The following is a 21003-nucleotide window of genomic DNA, read 5'->3' on the forward strand; positions in this document are numbered from 1 at the left end:
TACAGTATGGGTAGTATATGGAAATGAATAATGTTTAACCTCCCTCCATGTTGCCTGCACCCAGAGTTCCCCTCTCAAAGGTGGGTCTCCCAAAACACTCCATCTAGCAATAGGGAAAAGCAGACACTAAAATATCATTCTACTAAATACTTTAAAATATCATCATATTTGGAAGAAAACTACTTTCATGATACAAGGCTGAATATCGCGCTGTGGAATCAGAAACAACAGAGTGTGGAGGAGGAAGCAACCACAGGAACGACGTTATAGCTGCAGCCTGACATCAGCTGCTGATTTTCTCTGTGATAACACTAACACTGTCACAAACAAAGAAATAGCTTTACAATATAATGTCAGAACAGAGATACGGTGCTAATATTGCAACTTATGAGGCCGAATATAATGCAGCTACACTAAGGCTGTGTAATAGTGCTGCACAGTAGACTTTGCACATTTGTCAGAAATATTCACATAAATCACAAAATTTGTTACAGTACTTTGTCACCATTAATAAACAAAATGGGTTCCCTTTAAAAAGCCGTCACTGGTAACTTTGTCTCAGTGCTTTCATTGTGAAATTAACCTAAAATGCTGTTGCAGATGACTTGTGACCACCAATTAATGTTCACAAGTCTGGATGCTAGATGGCCTGGCTCGGTCATCACCGGGTCATCGGTTTGATCAAGTTATGGCAAATATACACAGTTAATTCTATTGCTTGTTTAACTGTGACACTGATCAAGTAATTTCCTCTCCTTTTATTAACACAACATTTTAAAGGACTTCTACTGGGGGACAGAGGATACGCATGTACACGATATTTGATGACCCCTTATCCTGACCCACAGACAGCACTACAAAGGTGTTTTAATGTGGCCCTCGGTAAATGCAGGGTCAGGATAGAGTTGACTGTCAGGGTCATCAAGTCTTGTTTCAACTGCCTCCATGGCCTGAGGGTCTCTCCCAAGCGGGCTTGCCAAATAACATCAGCATATGCGGTGTTCCACAACATTACCACTATAAGGAAAGAGAGAGCCATTAATGGCACCCGTCGTTGTGGACCCCATCGCCCTCGATCACCCCGCTGGTAAAGCCATCAGACAGGCCATCACTGAACAATTTTTCATGTAACAACAAGAACAAAAAATAAATAAATAAATAAACCAATCACAGGATGTGTTTCCCTATTTCTTAATAATGTCTGCCTTCGCTGGGAAAAGAGAAAAAAGTCAAAGCATACAATGTCAATCGTGCTTAACCAAAAACATTTTCAAGTACCATCCACTGCAATACCGCCTTCTCATACTCCAGTTGCTCAATTTCTAGTTTGATCTTTTTAATCTCCAACTCTTTTTTAATGTCCAGCTCCAGGTTCCGTTCATAGAGGGACTTCACATTGTCTGCTTGAACCTGTAAAAATAGTTTTAGTTGATAGGACACTGAGGCATTCATCAAGCAACAGAGATGACTGGGATAGACTTTTTTAGTCATGTTGATGTTGTACTGTGTTCATGATTCATTTAGCGTGGCGCAAAGCTCACTTTATAAGATGGACATAAGACTACTACAAAATGTAAAACCCTTACCATTTGCATTGTTGAAGTCACTTGGAGAAGTTTTGGAGTGTTGCATATGAGGCAGTTAAGCCTATGTGCAGACTACCACAAGCCTTTCATCAATACATTAGTTGTAATTGGGTCCACATGATAAAAATAAATTTACCCCTAAAGCCATCCCTGAGAACACAGACAGTGTCTCCTCATCATTGATCTCCACCTAAAGAATGATTTAAGAGAACTGCATGAAGTGGATTCAGCACATCGGCAGACATTGATAAAAACACATGACAACTTGCTTTGACAGTTAACTCTGTGTGGGGGTCAACAAGGGTGTGTGCTGTAAATTAGATAAAGACTTTTCAGACTTGATGGCCACAACAAATATGTATTTAGTACTTTACCACCAAGCCATGTATACGTACCCTGAACATGCAATTGTTGTTGGGAGCTGCCAGCCCCAGGATCAGACTAGACTCCCCCCTCCATTACTGGCCGACCTTGATTGTTAGAAAGGGTCAGCTCCTCTGAAATTGTGTAGTCTGGTGGAGATGCCCCCTCTCCAATCTTCCTCCTGTCATCTTTTTCCTGTTTGCTTCAGATAATATTAACACTTTACACACCATATCATCCATATACTAAAAAATGATGAAAGCACAACAGCTACACTTTGGATTATGTTTTTGTACTTTGTCCTGATTTGCTGCCAAGTCTGTTTTACACTGCTGGTACCACAGCAAATGGAACAGAAAATTGATTAGTCTATTGGTATTTATCATAGATAATATTCAATCAATAAAATTCATTTCACTTTGATTTGACCAAAGAGTAAAGTTATTTTCACTTATCCTTCATTATGGGACAGTGTCAGACCTAAATGCAGTTCTTGAGTATAATGTTTAAATGTGCTGTATCAAGTTTAAAGTTTAAGAGCTCTACAGTTTTCACGATAGAAATAAACGGGAGGCATTGAGAGTGCATTGGGTAGTGAAATAAATATATTAACTTTCAAATTTACACAATTTTCTGCCAGAATTCCTCTCTTGCCTTATTTGCAGCAACAGTATTGCTTTTTGCCATAATAATATTTTTATATTCTTCATAGCTATCCATTCTAACAACCTGTTCCTCTTGATTGAAGTAGGCAGCACACGATCAGTCCATTTTCTGCAGAAGAAGAGTCAAATGATGTGCCAAACGCCCTCTTTTATGGGGACACGCAATACCCATTATTGCTGAGTGGGGTTTTAGGTTTTGTTGAGCCAGCTAACGCAAAGAAAGCCTGGCTATGTCAAACTTACTTCATAGTACACCCCTCAGTTCTGTAATTATAATACATCCCTGGTATAGACTTACCCAAATCAAACAAAGAGCACGACAGAACCGCTATTGTTACTCTAAACTCTTACTCTCAGACATTGTAGCATCTTGGTTCCCAGTGATTATTTATTGCCTTGAATGGGTATGTAACACCACATATTAATATACTTAGCTAATGACATGTCCCTTTTGAATTAATACGGGTTACTAATGTGGGTAGTAAGCTATTTACATAAATGGGCATAGTAACATTTGCAGTGTATGTTACATATAAATACAGTTTAATCTATTCCTTATATTTTTGGTCTTGTGTTTTTGTTTTTGAAAGGTGATAGAAAAGACACCACTCCCCAAACTCTTTAGATATTGATCTTAATATAGGCCCATGCATATCTCTGTATGTGGAGAGATCTAAAGCTTGACAGGCATGCCATGCCTAGTTACACTGTTAAGGAGGGCAAACAGTCAACTGGATAGTGTGTAGTGACAGTGTAGGCTATTCATTTGATTTGCATACATATTTTGTGACTAATATCCTGAGGGTCCAGCACAGCCCCACAGTGTTCTATTTTAGCTTGTTTTTATTTTCTGTTCTCTTAGCTCTTTAATGACTCTTTCTGTTTGTATTTAAATGTCCTTTTATGTTGTTTCTTTTGCACTTTATCTTGATGCTTTAAATATTTTATGTAAAGCACCTTGAATTTCCTTGTTGCTGAAATGTGCTATATAAATAAACCTGCCTTGCCTTGCATTTTGATTAAGCTTTTTTTTTATCATAATTCTTTAATGCATCCCCTTTCTTTGCACTGCATAAGCCTTCCATTTTTTGTACTATTTAATAATACTAATAATAATAATTCATTTTATTTGCTGTCGCACCCCACCGAACACCCAAGGACACCTTATAATGCACCAAAAAGAACTAGAGCAGTATGAAGTGAACACAACAGAAAATTAAGTGGCAAAAGTTAAAATAGGAATGAATATGGAATGGATAGAACTGCACAATAGAGTCCACCTGACAGACGTGTAGAGTGAGTTCTTGATAAAAGTCTCCCTCGCTTTAATTAATTGAAAATAAAATAATTATTTTTGGGAGCAGTATCTGATTCCAGTTTACTCTGGGTCTTTTTCATATCTGTTTGAAATGTGCTGACATGGTTAGTGTTGAAACTTACAAGAAGTATAGATTTATATCATAAACCACTTCCTCTGCCCTAGTTGTGTGACAGCAGAATATGGTACCTTGATTATCTGTCATCATTAAGAACTTATTAAGAACATTCAGTGATATATATACTGTGTCTAGAATCACTAGATACCATTCCTTTTGAGTTTCTAATGGAAGTACTTAATTGGACAATCACTGGACCCTCGGCCTTCCAGTGCTGAGAAAGGAAAGACATTCAGCACTGCACGAAGTGTTCCACTGTGACCCTAATGTTCCTCACTCACACTCAGGAAAGTCAGTAAGACATGGAGGATTCCTTGGGCAATATGCAGGTTATTCCAAGATATGTAGCGCCTGACCTTATTATATTTGGAGTGAAATGTATGAATATATAGAAGACAAAAGGTGTATGTATTTAGGCCAGATAGTATTGCCTTAGATGTTGGCAAAGTGTGGTAAGACACATAAGTACAACTCCTCACTGTTTAAGTTATTTTGTTTGTTAAAGTTAGATTAAAAAAAGGAGACTTTAGCAGGAAAACTACTGTGGGTTGTTGTTCAGAGTCTGTGGCTCTAGTGTTACGTAGCTGTCTGGCTCAGTGTGACCGTCTGCTCTGCCTATGATTGAACGCCATGTTGTTGCTTTATGCAAGATTTGATTTCCTGCATTGAAATAAGGAGTCTAGCTATAGCAAAACCGAGTTTCATGGAATTAAAGTAAATCTAGGAGATGCCATCATGAAATCAAAGACTTTAGAATCTACATTTCTTTTTTTTTCTCTCAAAGGAGAACACAGGACAGGTTATTTAAAGAGTCGATATGTCTGCTGTATTAGACAAATTTAATTTCTGTTTGACTTAGTGTGGAGCTCCAGTGTTCTCCAAAGTGACATTTGGAAACAGTAGCAGTCCTGCTGCTTTCAGATGGCTGCAGGGATTTAATGAACTGAAAGAGATGCTTTTCATACAGAAAGTTATTATGCAGCTCTGGACAACCAATATTGTAAGAATCACTCATATTAATTTATAGATCAATGCAGACTGATTTAACCAAATTAAACATTATTTTTTGATGCTGAATCACATCCACTGAATGGTAAGTGTTAAGCTAATTCAAATTGTTTATTAACATGTTAATTATAATTCCATTATTGCTGCGCATTTGCCTCAAGTAAGATGCCACTGAAGTGAGATTGTGTATATTTTCAGTGTCAAAGACCCAATTTCCACCATAATACCCACAACTTGCATTGTATTGTCTCATTTAAATGAACCTCACCAGTGTGTCATGCATCCTGCCCCTGATACCACACAAACAGGCCAAGCAAACTTCAGTGTTTGGAAAATAACAAAATATCATTCCGCTTGTCGCTGCACCAGCATCAAAATCAAGCACGTAGTTGAGAAACCACATGAAAGCAGTGTATTAAAGCTGTAGAGCCAGCATCTGATAGAAGAACTACATGTTGAGGCACTTGCAAAGTGAAAAGACATCAGACATAGAAAAGTCCTATTTTCTTTAATAAACTTGTCAATTTTTTAACATAACATTGGCACAGACGACTAATGTCACTAATGGCCAAAAGCAGACACATTCTGTTCTTAAAATGTCCTCAGCACAAGAACTCTGACAGTAAAACTAATTTATTCCTCTTACTGTATATAGAGTCATATTTAATTTGTATTATTTAAAGGTGCAATAAATGACATTGAGCCTCACTGGATGTCAGCAAACAACTATGTGCTATGTAAGGATGTAGCCGAGTAATGCAACCTGAGCAGTGACTGAAGTCACACTCCTTCTGTGTGTGTTGTTATCCGAGCATCTGTTCTTGGTGGCCACACTGGCCGCATTTGCATGTTAGTGCATTTGAGTCCCTTCGTGTCCTGCATGTCCATTTCCAAGAAGGCGGCCGTGTCACAAACTCTCTCAAATTACAGCTAAACAGTACACTAAAATATGTTTCTGAAAACATTTGAGGTGAGAAATAGGCAATGCAGTCATAAGGTTTTGATCCATATTTGATCAGCGCTGCCTAGTTTGACAATTTGATCTGAGTTTCAGCTTTCTTTTTTTTTTTTTCAACTTTATTGAGTAAACGAAACACGTTTGTTTTGGTCTGAGATGTTGGTGCTATAGTGGGACATCTAGTGGCTGAATGTCATGTACTTTAAGAGCACATGTGCTTTCATCATTTTTTAGTATATGGATGATATGGTGTGTAAAATTTAAACAACTTTAAGCATGCTTAACGTGCATGTTTTAAATGAAATGCCTTATTAATGTCCATACCCATTTTTGTTCACATTTTTGTTCATATACCTCATGGATGTACATAAAATTAATGTAAACTATCACAAGACATTTCAGCATCACTCCTGTTCCTCCTTAAGGACAACTTTGAAATTTCCCCTGAAGATATAGTTTGAGCAGTTATAAAATGACATTTAATTGTAATTCGAATAACAGGTAAACAGATGGACCATAAAAAGCCAAAACATGTCACTCTCTTAAATTACCCAAATCACATTCACATACTTTTAGTCTTTTCTGCCAAATATGCATTTCAATTTAGCCATTGATATCATTTGGAAGCACCAAAATGAAGTATGTCAATAAAATATATAAGGTAAGTCAAAAGTCCAAATTTTGCTTTATGGAATTAGTCATGATATTTGCATCTCAATAATCAGTTTTCAAGTTCTCCAATGTTATGCAAAGAAACTGAAGTAAACACATTTAAATTAAAATGCTGTGGATTAGTCATTTAACTGCATTAACAACACTGTCTCCAACAAATTACTTTTATACACTTTCCTTGATTGCTGATGATTGAATCGATCCAGCGTCTGTGCTCAGGAATCTTGGCTTAATAGTGGATTTTTGGGTATCGAGCAGTGGTTCCTATTTGATGGTTTGCTATCCAAACGTGAACTGTGGGTCTGTTCTGAGAGTAAAAAAACCTTTACTTTAAAACTCTGCAAAGGCCCAACTAGGAGAAAAAGAGCTAAACTTCAAGTGGAGAAAGTTAACAGCAATGAGGTGGCAACTTCAGCCAATCTGGAATATAACACAGGTGCACAGTCTACTGCCACCTTCTGATGAGAATTCAGTGACCATTTGTTAAATGATAGAGAAAATAGTCATTGTTAGTAAATAGCCTATAAAAATTTACATTCTTGAGCACCATAGCAATACAGTCGGATGACAGTGTTTCAGAACGAGGCTATTGAAGATGGCTTCTCAGAATGCATTGATCAAGTGAAAGAGTTGTGTTGAGCCACATCAGTGCGACTCCAGCTTTTTTATTCAATGTCCATTTAAAGAAACCATTCACTCTGACTTTTCATCTGTAAATAGAAAATGAATGACAAAGTTAAACAGCTAACAAAAGACATTGCAGTTGCATTTCAGCATCACTCCTGTCCCTCCATAAGCTACAACTTTGAAATTTCCCCAGATGTGATAGTTTGGTGAGCTATAAGGATATCCAATGATATTTGACATAAGTGAGCTGCCTAGTTGTACACAATTAATTAAAAATGTCTACATTTGGAGGAATAATAAAGCAAAGTGGCCTTATTTAATGCTGAACCAGTCTCAAAATCATCATCATCAGATACTGTTAAAAATGCAATTACAGGGTCTTTTCAAGAACAGGCAGAGACTTGATTGGGTTCAAACTTCATGATAAGAAGAGTGTCAGCTCAGACTTCAAAAATACACTTTGTTCACAAGGAGGCAGTGTTGTCTTTTTTGTTAATTTAATTCATGCTCAAAAAGCAAAGCATACAGAGATTCTGAGAGAACATGCAGAGAGAGCAAAAGTTTATTTGGTAGAAAACAAACTAAAATGATTCTGTTTTCATTTAATCTAGTCTAAAAGAAGATGCACAGAGCATTAATGTATTTCTTACATGCAACATTGTATTTAAGAGACAGGACATACTATGTTTAAATATCAATAGATATGACGTCTCTAAAACAGCATTGAGTGAACACTTAAATGTCTGGTTTTAACTGTAGCAATACCTGGAATTTGCCTGGAATATCCTACATTTCATTGACAAAACATTTTTGCAAAAGCCAAAACATGTCACATAAACTGACCAAATCATATTTATCTTCTTACAATGTTTTGATTCAACTTGCCTAAAGAAAATTTCATTGATATGATTTAGAAACATTGAAGTAAAGTATATTTTGAATTTTTAAATCTGTGCAAAGCATATTTAGCAGTGTCATTGCTATGGAGCCAGTGATAACAGCAACTTAATTATCAATTTTGAAATTCTCCAGTGTTATACAATTTAAATGAAGTAGTCTACCGTAAATTCAAATTGGATTTGGTCAATTGAATGTAACATGTATTAGAGCTTTCCATTATATTTCATGAATGAATCGATCCAGTATCTATAGTCAGGAATCTTGGCATAATTGTACATTTTTGGGCCACCTCCATGTGGACTGGAGGTGTAGGGCAATACCCCGTATGCCTTTCCATCTTCATAGACCAGTGGACCACCAGAGTCTCCCTGGAAGTACATATACAGGAGGAAGTGATTCCTCAACACCAGTGAATTAAGTATCATTGTTGACCAACGTTTGTTTGTCCATGTCATGTTATAAATGTACGTACCACACCCGGTCCAATGTCTCCCTGAGAGCAGCATAAGTTTTCGATAACACACTGCTCTTCATCACTTAGTGTTACATTGGCTTCCATGAGTCTATGAGACATACGTCCTGTGTTGCGGCTTGTTGTGCCCCAGCCGGAGACTATACATGATTTTGGCAGAGAGCCGTCACCTTGACCTGCGAGACCAATGGGTTTCACAGTGCTGCTGAAATGTGCCTTGGAGCTCATGTTGTGGAACAGGGAGAAATAAAAACAAACAAACAAACAAACAAACAAAAGTAACAAGGTAAAAATCAATTCAGATTTCTCCAATACTCACATTTATCTGTTACTAACACATTATCTGATTATTTATTGTTCAGGAGTAGGCATGCATTATTTAATTCCTTTTTTAAAGTATAAAATGCGTTCAATTAAGCATTTGAAAATAATCACAAACATTTGAAATTCCAAAAATATCAAAAATAATTTTTTTGCCATTAACTGCAAGAATTTTGAAGGCAATATTTTATGTTTTACCTTGAGTAACATTATGTCATTTGTCAAGTCAGTTGCATCGTAGTCCTTATGTGGAAATGCAGTTTGTAGGTAAAATTTCTGTAGTCTTTTACTGTGCCAACCACTGTTAGACCTTTTTCCTGAAAGTAAGCCACTGGCGTCTTCTTCATGCCCCTGTCCCTTTACAGCAGGCCTGTTCAACTAGTGGCCCGTGGGCCGGATACAGCCCTTTTGAATTTTTCTATGGCCTGCAAGAGGCTGCCTGCAAATCAGGCTAGCATGGTAAAATTTATTTTTATTTTTTTGTATTTGTTTAAGGGGACAGATAGCTGTGGTTCACACTCCAACATAGTAAGTGGCAGTAATGCGCCTCAACGCTGGTTGCCATAAAAACGATAAAACAGCCATAAAACGGAAAAAAGAAGAAGTATCACACCCGCTCCACACCTGCCATTTGCTCACTGGGTCAAGTTGTGCTCTGGGCTGGCAGGCCCGGGCGGGCCACAGAGAAACTCACTTTACCTAACAGCAAGCTTCAAAATGTCCCGGTCGAAGTTGGAGAGACTTAAAGTTGGTTGTGAAAATTGCCAATTCTAAAGCGAATGGACTGAGAAGTATTTATTCACTTTGCCAACTGCAACAAGTAATAAACCGGTGTGTTTATTGTGAAACAAATGCATTGCTGTGATGAAAGAATATAACGTGAAGAGGCTTTACAAGTCAAATCATGGCTCGTTTTCTGCCAGTTTTGCAGAGGGCTTGGAGGAACGGAGAAGGAAAGTACAGGGACTGCCAGCATCTTTTCAATGGAGTCAAGTGGCCCTTGGTCGCTTTTGCACGGAACAAGAGAGAGCCATGATAGTATCCCTGCATGTAGCCTGGACACTAACCAGAGAGAAGAGGCCTTTTACCGAGGTGGAAACCGTTAGAGATTGCATGCTTGCTGTCATTGATGAAATGGTTGTTGATGAAATAGTTAAGGAAAGCGTCACTTCAACCATTAAAAAAGTACCTCTCTCGGACACATCATTCTTCGCAGAGTGGAACTACTTGCAAAGGATGTCTCAAGAAAGCTTTTGGAAAACCTTCAAAAAGCAGAGGTGATGTCTATCGCTGTCGACGAATCAACTGATCGTACCGACATGGCCCAGCTATGCATCTATGTCAGGTTTTTCGACGGAGTGTGCTTTTGGGAAGAACCTCTGGGACTTATTCCATTGGAGGGACACACTACAGGTGAGGTGATTTTTCAAAAGATTGTCTCATTTTTTAATGAGCGTGAACTGGATTTACAAAAAGTTTGCCTGTTGGTTAATGATGGCACTCCAACTATGATTGGTAGAGTGCAAGGGCTGGTGGCGAGGCTATCAGCCATAGCCCCACATATGCAGTTCATCAGTCTTTGCTGTGTGCAACGCTCGGTGGTGGTCTGAAAAACACTATGGACACTGTTATGAACATTGGGAATTTTATTCGATCAACCTCCAGCCTGCAACATCGCCTCTTCCGTCAGCTACTTGCTGACACCTCTGCAGAACACACTGACTTATTTGTCCATAACGACCTCAGATGGCTCAGCAAAGGAAAGTTTCTGGACTGTTTCTGTCAACTCAGCCAGGAGATTGTGTCTTTCCTTTGCATGTGTAAACACAAACGGGCAACAAACCTCATGGAGTGCATGTTGGATGAACAGTTTATGGCAGAAGTCCACTTTCTGTGTGACATTTTTGGACACTTGAACACTTTGAATTTGGAAGTGCAGGAGTGGGAAAAATCTATTGCTGATTTGGTTGAGAGGCTTTGTGCCTTCAAGAAAAAGCTAACGATTTTCACAACAGACCTAATGGTAACAAAAGTGCTGCACTTCCCAGAACTCCGTGCATTCATGAGCATAGCACCTGGGGCACACATAACACCCGTCATGACAGACTTCATGACAAAATTGACTGAGAACTTTACTGAGAGATTCCAAGGCTTCAGCATTCCCATTGAGGTATTGCAGTTTGCTTGTGTAATGGAAAAAACACACTTTGTATCCTCTGCACCACATTTCAGACTTTGCACTTTGGATAAACTCACATTTAACCTTAACCTATAACCTTGAACATGTAACCATCTGGTCGTATGCTCATTATTGGTTTTTATCAGTCCCTTTTGAGACAGCTTTGATGACATCCGGCACTGTACCCCTCACACATCCTGATACTGTTTCCCACACTCCTTGTCTATAAAGAGTATGTACACTTTGTATTTGATTATCAGTCTGCAATTACACTTTGCTGTGACTGTACACTGATCCCTTGCAAGGTTCTCATTAAAAGACAAAAAGACAACTTGGTCATTGTCAGATTTTTTTTCCAGATTTCTACCACAAACTGGTGTCAGAAGTGGGATTGCTCGACTGAGGGTGTCTGGACTCGGAGTCGAAGGGGGCCGATCATCCTGAAGCCAAATCTTCAGCCTCAACCTCGCCACAAGGACGGGTGAGACGGAGGGCCTAAAACCCGAGGCCGGACTCACTCAGCGCTAAAACCAATGATCCTGAACTGGTGAGAATCTGGAAATTGACTCAGAGAGAAAAAAAGGGGTACTAAAAAGGTTGAAAATATTAATGGTGAAATAAGAAAGAGATTTTGATCTACCAATCAGGAAACCAACAGTTTTTTTAACCAAGGTTTAATAGAAACCTGGAGGTGCACTGACGAGTCCACCTCAAAGAGAGTTTACTGTAATCACAATAGTGTGTGGAAGAATTATTACTTGGTAATACTTATAATAATGTGTGAGGTAAGACTCAGAAAACGCACATAGGAAACGTAGATAATTTCTCTGTTCTGATCACCCTGTTTTGATAAAAAAAAAAAATTGAGAATTTGACAGTAATAAGACACCATACTGAAATTGGTCACATTATTTTGGGTATACTAACATTGATTAGTTTTCTGATATTCTTAACGGGTGTACTTTGGAGATTAGTTGAACACATAACTCAAATCTCTTACTACATTTCTTTTCTTTTAATCTGCCAAAATGGGTAGCGTTAACAATAAAAATCATACAAAGTACAAATATGATAATGTGAACCTGTCCGCTCCAAATATAAACTACATGAGAGTGAACTATGGTGATTCATCTGTGAAACAAATAATAATCTGGATTACTGAATGTGGCTTTCTGAGCACAGAAAGTTTCAGTATCAGACAGCTAAATCAGCTGAAGGAAAGACGGCAGGAGAAGGAAAAAAAGACTGAGGATAAAAAGGCAAGAGGAAGTTCATAGCAGATTGGAAAGCTTTTAGTTTATGGATGAAAGAAGCACAAAAGAGGGACAGAAAAACACAGGCAGGGACAGATAAAATCTCATCTGTGTCTCAGTGTGTCAAAATGCAGGATTCTGAATTCAACTGGGTGCTGCCCAGGAGACGCCTCAACCCGCCACAACAACAAGATGAACCAGCAGCCCAAGCTCATCAGACGCCTGATCCACGGCCAAGAGCTACACCACCATATAACTCTAACCTTCCCCCATCTCATGTTCCCCTCATCTACCCTGATACATCTGGCTTACGGATGAGGCCACAGCAACAACAAATCAACAGGACAAAGCTGCCTCCCCTTCTCATACCAGGTCTGGTCTGGTATTCAAAAGATCTCAAAATCCAACCATCGTCCCTGTGCTTTCATTCATCACCCCCCATCTCCAGTGGGACCTGACACAGAGGGAAACGTGGACCGGATCCTGAATCTCCCCAGGATGGAGGTAGAAGGTGCACCTTTCATCACCATCAAATGGAGGTGGTGTGAAATTTGCAGCTGAACTGATTCTGTTTTGCAGAGAGTTTCACCCAACAACCTCTGAACTGAGATGGCTCCTGATGGTAAAGATGGGCAATAATAGGGCAAAGATCTCAGCAGGATATCCAGAGAACGATATGACACTGGCTAACCCCGACTGGGTGCATAATGACAACGCAGCCTATAGAGTACACATCACAGATCTCTGTGAGCACATCAAAGCAGCATTCACTGTGAGATTGGACATGAGCAAAATCTCCTCATGTAAACAAGAAGATGATGAGAGTGTTCACAACTATCTCACTCGTCTGACAGAAGTTCACAACACACACAGCGGGCTGACACCTACAGCTGACCTGAATGATAATGCTATTACAGCATGGGAAGTACATTTGAGAAACAGCTTCCTGAATGGACTGGAACCTGATATTTCCTACATAGTGAAACGTATATTCATCACCTGGGACTAAACGCAAATTAAGCCTCATTGAAGCACATGCTGTGCACGCTGAGAAAATCCTCAAAGAAAGCCAAGTGAGGAAAGGAGAAAAGAAAGAGAAAGATCTGCACATTGCTGCATTGACTATGTTCCAAGGACATGCCAGAGGGCGCAGACACAGCCGTGGCAGAGGCGGACTTAGAGGTGGCTGTAGAGGATGACACACAACTGATCCAGATTCTTGTTTTCATTGTGGTGAGAGAGGACACTGGGCCAAAGACTGCCTAAAGAAAAATCCAACTTTCAAGCACAAGGCCGATTGACTCGGGGCGGCAGCTCAGGAGGGGGAGGAATCAGCACCTTTAACTTTGACCACACTGACGCACGATGAGAGACAACCTACACATCAGACAGGTGATTGCACCATGCACACACTGATTGATGATGCCATAGCTCAGTTAGAGAAGAAGCAGGAAACAGCAAACACACAGCATGTAGGCACATATGCTAAATACTCAACTGATGCTTACGCAGGCATGCCGACACACACGCTTCTTGTACATGGTAAGCATGCAACATTTCTTGTTGATTCTGGTGCAACACAATCTGTTATTAGAGCTGACACTTTTTTAACACCTCCAAAGATGAGCGGAAGATACATGAAGTCTGTAGGGGTGTCAGGTGACACAGTTCTGGAAAAATACAGATCTCCATTATCATGCACTGATGATGTTACAGGCAAATTTAAGCATTCATTATTGTTGTCAAACTGTTGTCCAATCAATCTAATGGGAAGAGATGTAATGTGTTTCTTGGGTATTTGTCTTGTTTCAACATCAAACGAACAAGTGAACTTGAGTTCCCTGACACTCACGTATTTGTGAAATACAGCCCTGACACACTGCTTTATGTGTATGAACGCAAGCTCTGCACATCAGCTGTGACTTCCGTAAACACTGCTGATGTTGAGAGTTCATGCACACTCACATTCAACATAGACACAGACTACATACAACCACAAGACCTACACTGCACTGCACACATACATGAAGGGGGAGATGCAGAGTTTGAGAAAAGATGGTTCAAAGATGGTTGTTGTGGATGGATGTTTTGGAATAAACACAGATATCTGGTCGTATGCTCATTAGTGGTTTTACACTTTGTATTTGATTATCAGTCTGCAATTACACTTTGTTGTGACTGTACACTGATCCCTTGCAAGGTTCTCATTAAAAGACATTAAGACAACTTGGTCATTGTCAGCTTTTCATTTTTCAGATTTCCACCACACTCGTGACCCATTTTCCATCAAACCAGAGGCAGACTTCTGTGTAAAAGCAAAAGAGGTAATGTCTTGTATTGATGAGAACATCTTTCAAATGGAATTGGTTGATGTGCAGTCCTCCTTTGCTTTAAAACAGCACTTGCAGTCTGAGGGTGCAGTGGACTTTTGGTCTAAGCATGTTAGCCAATATCAGTACCCCACAATAAGGAAAGTGGCCTTGCTAATACTAACAATGTTTGGATCCACTTACACTTGTGAGTCTAGTTTTCTCGTATGAATGCCATCAAAACAAGGGCACGTTGTTCCATGACCAATGAGAAGTTGCATGAGTGTCTCAGGATTGCCCTTACTACTTATGAGCCAAACTGTTGAAATAGCGAAATCAAGGCAGTGTAATTTCTCTCATTGACTCAAACAGGCTCAAAATGACAGAAGTCTGATTTGTATGGTAGTTCTGTAGTAGTAAATCACCTGATTGAGGCATTTAATGCCATCTTAGTGAAAATGCAAAGACTACAGATCTGTTTTATGATGATTCAAACAGGCCTACTTATTGTTAGTCTTGATACTGTTCAACTGTTTTCACCCTTAACAAATATGGATATGGACCTGCTATAAGCACCATATGTCTGCTTGGAATTGTTTTTGATAGTACCATGAACAGGCCCATTTATTATTAGTCTGATGGCTACTGTTTTACTATGTTCATCTTGCATTTAGCATTTAAGGATATGGACCTGTTTTAAAAGCTCCTTATGTATGCTTGGAAGTGTTGTTGAGGATGTTATAAACAGGCCTACTTACTGTTAGCCTGATAGATACTGTTTTACTATATTCATCTTGTTTTCTACATTTGTGGATATGGACCTGTCAGAAAAACACCTCATGTCTCCTTGGTTTTTAAATTGTTACTCTTTGCACTTCTGTTTCAAGCTTTGTAACCATAGCTTTCCTACTTTTTGTATAGACTGGCTGCTGTCTGGAATTGATTGTAATGATACAATTAAAGTGAAAGAAAAGGGATGCACGTGACTAGTTTATTCTACGTAGTTATATATCTATTAACATTATACTGTAAGTTATTTGTAACCATTAATTGACAAAGTATTATGTGTGGCCCGCAGACCCCCAGTGATTTTCCTATTTGGTCCATTTGCTATTGAAGTTGAAAAGCCCTGCTTTATAGTAATAAAATCAGTTGTGACGAGGAAAGGATTTGTTTCTATCTTGTCTGTTTTTTCTAAAATATTGTTGTATTGCCTATTCATTAATTTGTTTTCAGGTTTGTACTGATGATTCAAGGGATGGAGATAAAGAGCATTATTTGGTATTGCAGGGTAGAACTACTTAGCCTTAGCGTTATAGTACAGTATTCTAAATAAAATTGTTATCTATGTTATTACCCTTGTTGTAATTAATGAAATTTTATTCATTCTAACATAACCCTTGGATGGTTTGAATGCTTATATAGAAAAACCTACACAGACAAGCAACACGGTGGTTATATTTATGCTGTAAGTGTTTGTATTTTCAAACAGTATGCTTTAATTTTAAAAGAGAAAGTATTTGAGTATGAGAAATAACCAACAGGTGTTTGCAAAGGAAACTCAAATGCAAATTTGGCTGGAGTTGCTAGAGCAGGGGTGTCCAAACTTTTTTTTTCCTGAGGGCCACATACAGAAAAATATACAAAGGACTGGGCCACTCACTAGACGTGAGGTATACTGCCTCACTTCTAATGCACTAATGCAGGTAAATTACGTTTGATAACTGAACATGTTTGAAGAAAAAAAGCCTCCATCACAGCTCTCCATTAGTAGATTTTCATTTTATTTTTTATAAAAAGGTTGGCAGGTCATTCTCTCAGTGACAGCCTCAGATTGTTTCTTAGGGTGCTGATCCCCCTTGTCCTGTATGAAGGGAGAGACAAGAAGAGAAATGGAGGATGTGGATATTTCAAGCTTATTACACAAATAAATTATTGGGCTTGTTAAAACATCAACTAACGTTTGTTAAAAAATTATCATCAACTTTAATTGACTGAATTTATTAAGTAATTGGGCTTATTAACACATGAAAACTGTGTGTATATTTTCGACTCACCTGTAATGGGAAGAATGTTGCGCTCAGTGGGAGCGGTGATGCTGCGCTTTGGTCTGAAGGAGAGCTGGCACGTCAGGAGTAAGTTTGGTGGTTGAGATGTGAAGGATGTCACCGAGAAGGCTGTCGGTCATTCTGGTTCTCTATCTGCGTTCAGCGTTAACAGCGAGAATGTCTGCTCACAGATGTATGTTGAGCCGAACAGACTCATCATTTGTTTTGCGTGGCGTCTTATCAGAGGAAACTTGGCCTTTTCCAAGCTCCGGTAGAAGTCAGGTAGGGAGAGAAGCTGATGTTGATTCTTCAGAGAATCATCACACTGCATTTCGATCAGTTCTAATTGCAGACTCTCCTCCACTTCTTCTGCATCCACTGAAAACGGAGCCACAAACAGTGTGATTTCCTTCTCAATGACAGAAAAATCTTGAAAGCGCTGAGTGACTTCTGTAATGAGAGATGTGATCACAGACACATATTCTCCCATTTTAGCAGAGAGCTTAGCATTTGGAAATGCGCATTTGATTTCAGTCAGTGTTGGGAAGTGCGCTACATTAAAGTTGCGCAGTTGTGACTCGGAGAGACGGAGCTTCGCACGGAATGCTTTCATGTGTGCATACAGCTGTGGTACCAGCTGCTCTTTGCCTTGTAGTCTCTTGTTCAGGGTGTTGAGATGATCAGTGAGATCAACTAAAAAAGCCAGGTCTGCCAACCATAAAGGGTCACTGAGCTCATGCAGAGGTCTGCCCTTTTCTTTCAAAAACTTGCCGATATTTGATCTCAGGGAATAAAACCACTGCAGCACGGAGCCGCGACTGAGCCAATACACTTCAGACTGGTAGAGTAGGTCCCCGTATTCAGCATCGACATCAGAGAGTAATGCTTGAAATTCTCTGTGGTAAAGCCCTCGTGCCCGAATTATGTTGACAGTTTTCACAACTGTGTTCATCACGTCGCCAAGCTGTACTGTTTTGGCACAGAGGGCTTCTTGGTGGATGATGCAGTGCATTTTGACAGCCTCACCTCCGCTCTCCCGCACCTTGGCGCATACTAAAGATGCCATTCCTTTGCGCTCGCCTGTCATCGCTGGAGCCCCATCCGTTGTAATTCCACACAGCTTGTCCCATTAAAGTCCAGCCTGGTCAATTGCATCTGAGACAGCTTCAAAAATGTCCTTCCCAGTTGTTGTCCTCTTTAGACTCCGAAGATCAAGCAGTTCCTCCGTAATGCAAAAAGTATCATCCACTCCCCGCAAAAAAATGAACAGCTGTGCAGTGTCCGTGGCATCTGCGCTCTCATCACACGCAATCAAATAAAAATCGAAAGCACAAGCTTTATGTGACACTTGCTGTTTTAAGTTGTTTGACAAGTCTTCACTGTATTTCTGGGCATGCTGACATTGTTGAAATCCTGCATTTTCTTCGGGCACATTATTCCCACGACTTTAGTGAGGCACTGTTAGATGAAATCACCGTCTGAGAAAGGTTTCCCGTGTAGGCCAATGAGTTGAGCTACTTCATAACTGGCTATTGTTGCATTTTCTTGAGCTTTGTTAGCACGGAAAAAAAACTGTTGCTGCGTTAGCAGGCTAGCTCTTCCCACTCAGCGCCAGTGTAGGACGTGAAGGTCTGATGTTTCGTTTCATAATGCCTTCGTACATTGTACTCTTTCATCACGGCAACACTCTCATTACAAATCAAACAAACACACTTCCCCTTGTTTTCTACGAAAAAATATTCATTTTTCCACCGAGTCTGAAATTTTCTGCACTCGTTAGCAATCTTGCGTCTCTTCGGGTCCGCCATTTCTGGTGACCCTCAGCATTTTTTTTCTTTGATTGCTTGCTTTGAAGAGACGCTGCCTTGTTTAAGACAGTAGCTCCACCTAGTGTTTTAACTAAGAAGTACAACACAGTTAAGCACAAATATTATGTGTGGGCCGTAGTCCATTATATTTTTAGACTTTGATACAGGCCAATTAAAAATGGATGGCGGGCCGTAGTTGGCCCGCGGGCCGTAGTTTGGACACCCCTGTGCTAGAGTGTAGTCCATGGATGTATTTTAGGGAAACTTTGCTGATTTTCAACAAGCATTGTATCCTTACAGTATGGGTAGTATATGGAAATGAATAATGTTTAACCTCCTTCCATGTTGCCTGCACCCAGAGTTCCCCTCTCAAAGGTGGGTCTCCCAAAACACTCCATCTAGCAAAAAAAAAAAAAAGCAGACACTAAAATATCATTCTACTAAATACTTAAAAATATCAGCATATTTGGAAGAAAACTTGTTTCATGATACAAGGCTGAATATCGCACTGTGGAATCAGAGACAACAGAGTGTGGATGTACAAAACCCCCTGTTGCTGCTACAACTTGGGCTCACCCGTGACATCACAGACAATAGGGGGCGGGGAATACGGACTAGATCCGCAAAGAAAACACCCGCACATGTTCAGTCCAGTTGTGTACTGAGTTCTTTCCTTCATTTATGGGCTTACTGTTCACTTTGTTTGTGGACATGTGTGTGCGTTTATGAGCATGTAAGCTGCATTCTTCTCTGTGACACTCTGTGATTGAAAGAGGGTAATGTTAGCAAGAGCAGGTGGATGATGCTATGATATGTAGCTTCATGGGTTTGTGCTAGTTCAGGAGGATACAAGGCAGTATTCAGCATTTGTACAGACTAATCAAGGAAATAATTCATGTGTTATGTTGATAAATATGTTTAATCTGTTGTACATGTGGCAACGTCCATATCTCGTAGCTTTGCGTACACAAGGTTGAAGAAGCATCTGGCTACCCTATATTGTTATAAGCCTTTAGTTCATTCTTATTGATATGTTAATTTATGTTATCGTTACTGCTCTATGTGTCATACTAGCCAGAACATTGTGATACTACTTACATCTACTACTTATTATCTACTTATTTATATATAATAATGATAAAAATAATAATATGGCATTTAACACCATTTATTACCATTGATTGTGTAGTGGATGGTTCAACTGGTACAAGTCATCCTAGTGTGTTTGGCCACTAGAGGGCATTATTGCTTCATTTTGGATCATCCAGCATATGTATTCTGTGCCCTCATGTACAAAAGGGGAAGCAGTTTCCTGGAGATTATCATTCATTATATTTTTTCCATTGTTTATTTCAGATATACCACACATTGCACATGTTGATGATATTCCACAAACAACCCTTCAGTAAGGTATTCTGGCAGTGAGAATGAACACAATCTGTGGAAGCTTCTTCATCGAATGAGTTGCCCAAGCCTTCTGACAGAGGCCAGGAATATCAGGTTGTAGCACACCAGTGACTATCGCACACAGTGTCCCCTACAGTGGAGGAGGAAGCAACCACAGGAACGACGTTATAACTACAGCCTGACGTCAGCTGCTGAGTTTCTCTGTGATAACACTAACACAAACAAAGAAATAGCTTTACAATATAATTTCAGAACAGGGATATGGTGCTAATATTACAACTTATGAAGACGAATATGCAGCTGCACTAAAGCTGTGTAATAGTGCTGCACAATAGACTTTGCATATTTGTCAGAAATGTTCACATACAGCACAAAGTTTGTTATAGTACTTTGTCACCATTGAAAAGCACAATGGGTTCCCTTTAAAAAGCCTTCACTGGTATCTTTGTCTCAGTGTTTTCATTGTGAAATTAACCTAAAATGCAGTTGCAGATGACTTGTGACCACCAATTAATGTTCACAAGTCTGGATGCTAGATGGCCTCGCTCGGTCATCACCGGGTCAGCGATTTGAGCAAGTTATGGCAAATATACACAGTTAATTCTATTGCATGTTTAACTACTAAGTATACAATGTCAATCATGCTTAAACAAAAAAAAGGAAAGTACCATTTACTGCAATACCTGCTTCTCATACTCCAGTTGCTCAATTTCTAGTTTGATCTTTTTAATCTCCAACTGTTAATGTCCAGCTCCAGGTTCCGTTTATAGAGGGACTTCACATTGTCTGCTCAAACCTGTAAAAATAGTTTTAGTTGATAGGACACTGAGGTGTTCATCAAGCAACAGAGATGACTGGGATAGACTTTTCAGTCATGTTGATGTTGTACTGTGTTCATGATTCACTTAGGGTGGTGCATTCTTGGTAAGGCTCACTTTATAAGATGGACACAAGACTACTAGAAATTAAAAAAGCCTTACCATTTTCATTG

The 21003-nt window shown here is 39.4% G+C and overlaps 1 protein-coding gene and 1 long non-coding RNA gene across 2 annotated transcripts; one reads left to right on the plus strand and one right to left on the minus strand.

Moving 5' to 3' along the window:
* Positions 1-8377: 8377 nt before the first annotated feature.
* LOC122988372 (kallikrein-11-like) lies at positions 8378-9110 on the minus strand. The gene is made up of 2 exons (XM_044360624.1): positions 8688-9110; positions 8378-8583 (listed from the first exon to the last, which is right to left on the minus strand). The coding sequence occupies exons 1-2, from the start codon at positions 8913-8915 to the stop codon at positions 8419-8421; spliced, it is 393 nt and encodes a 130-aa protein (XP_044216559.1). The 5' UTR covers positions 8916-9110; the 3' UTR covers positions 8378-8418.
* Positions 9111-9674: 564 nt separating this feature from the next.
* On the plus strand, positions 9675-12747 carry LOC122988374. Its single transcript, XR_006404785.1, has 3 exons — positions 9675-9739; positions 9801-10421; positions 11547-12747. It is a non-coding gene; the product is annotated as an uncharacterized LOC122988374 (long non-coding RNA).
* Positions 12748-21003: the final 8256 nt, after the last annotated feature.

Source organism: Thunnus albacares, chromosome 9 (assembly GCF_914725855.1).
Source record: "Thunnus albacares chromosome 9, fThuAlb1.1, whole genome shotgun sequence".
NCBI classification, from domain to species: Eukaryota; Metazoa; Chordata; class Actinopteri; order Scombriformes; family Scombridae; genus Thunnus; species Thunnus albacares.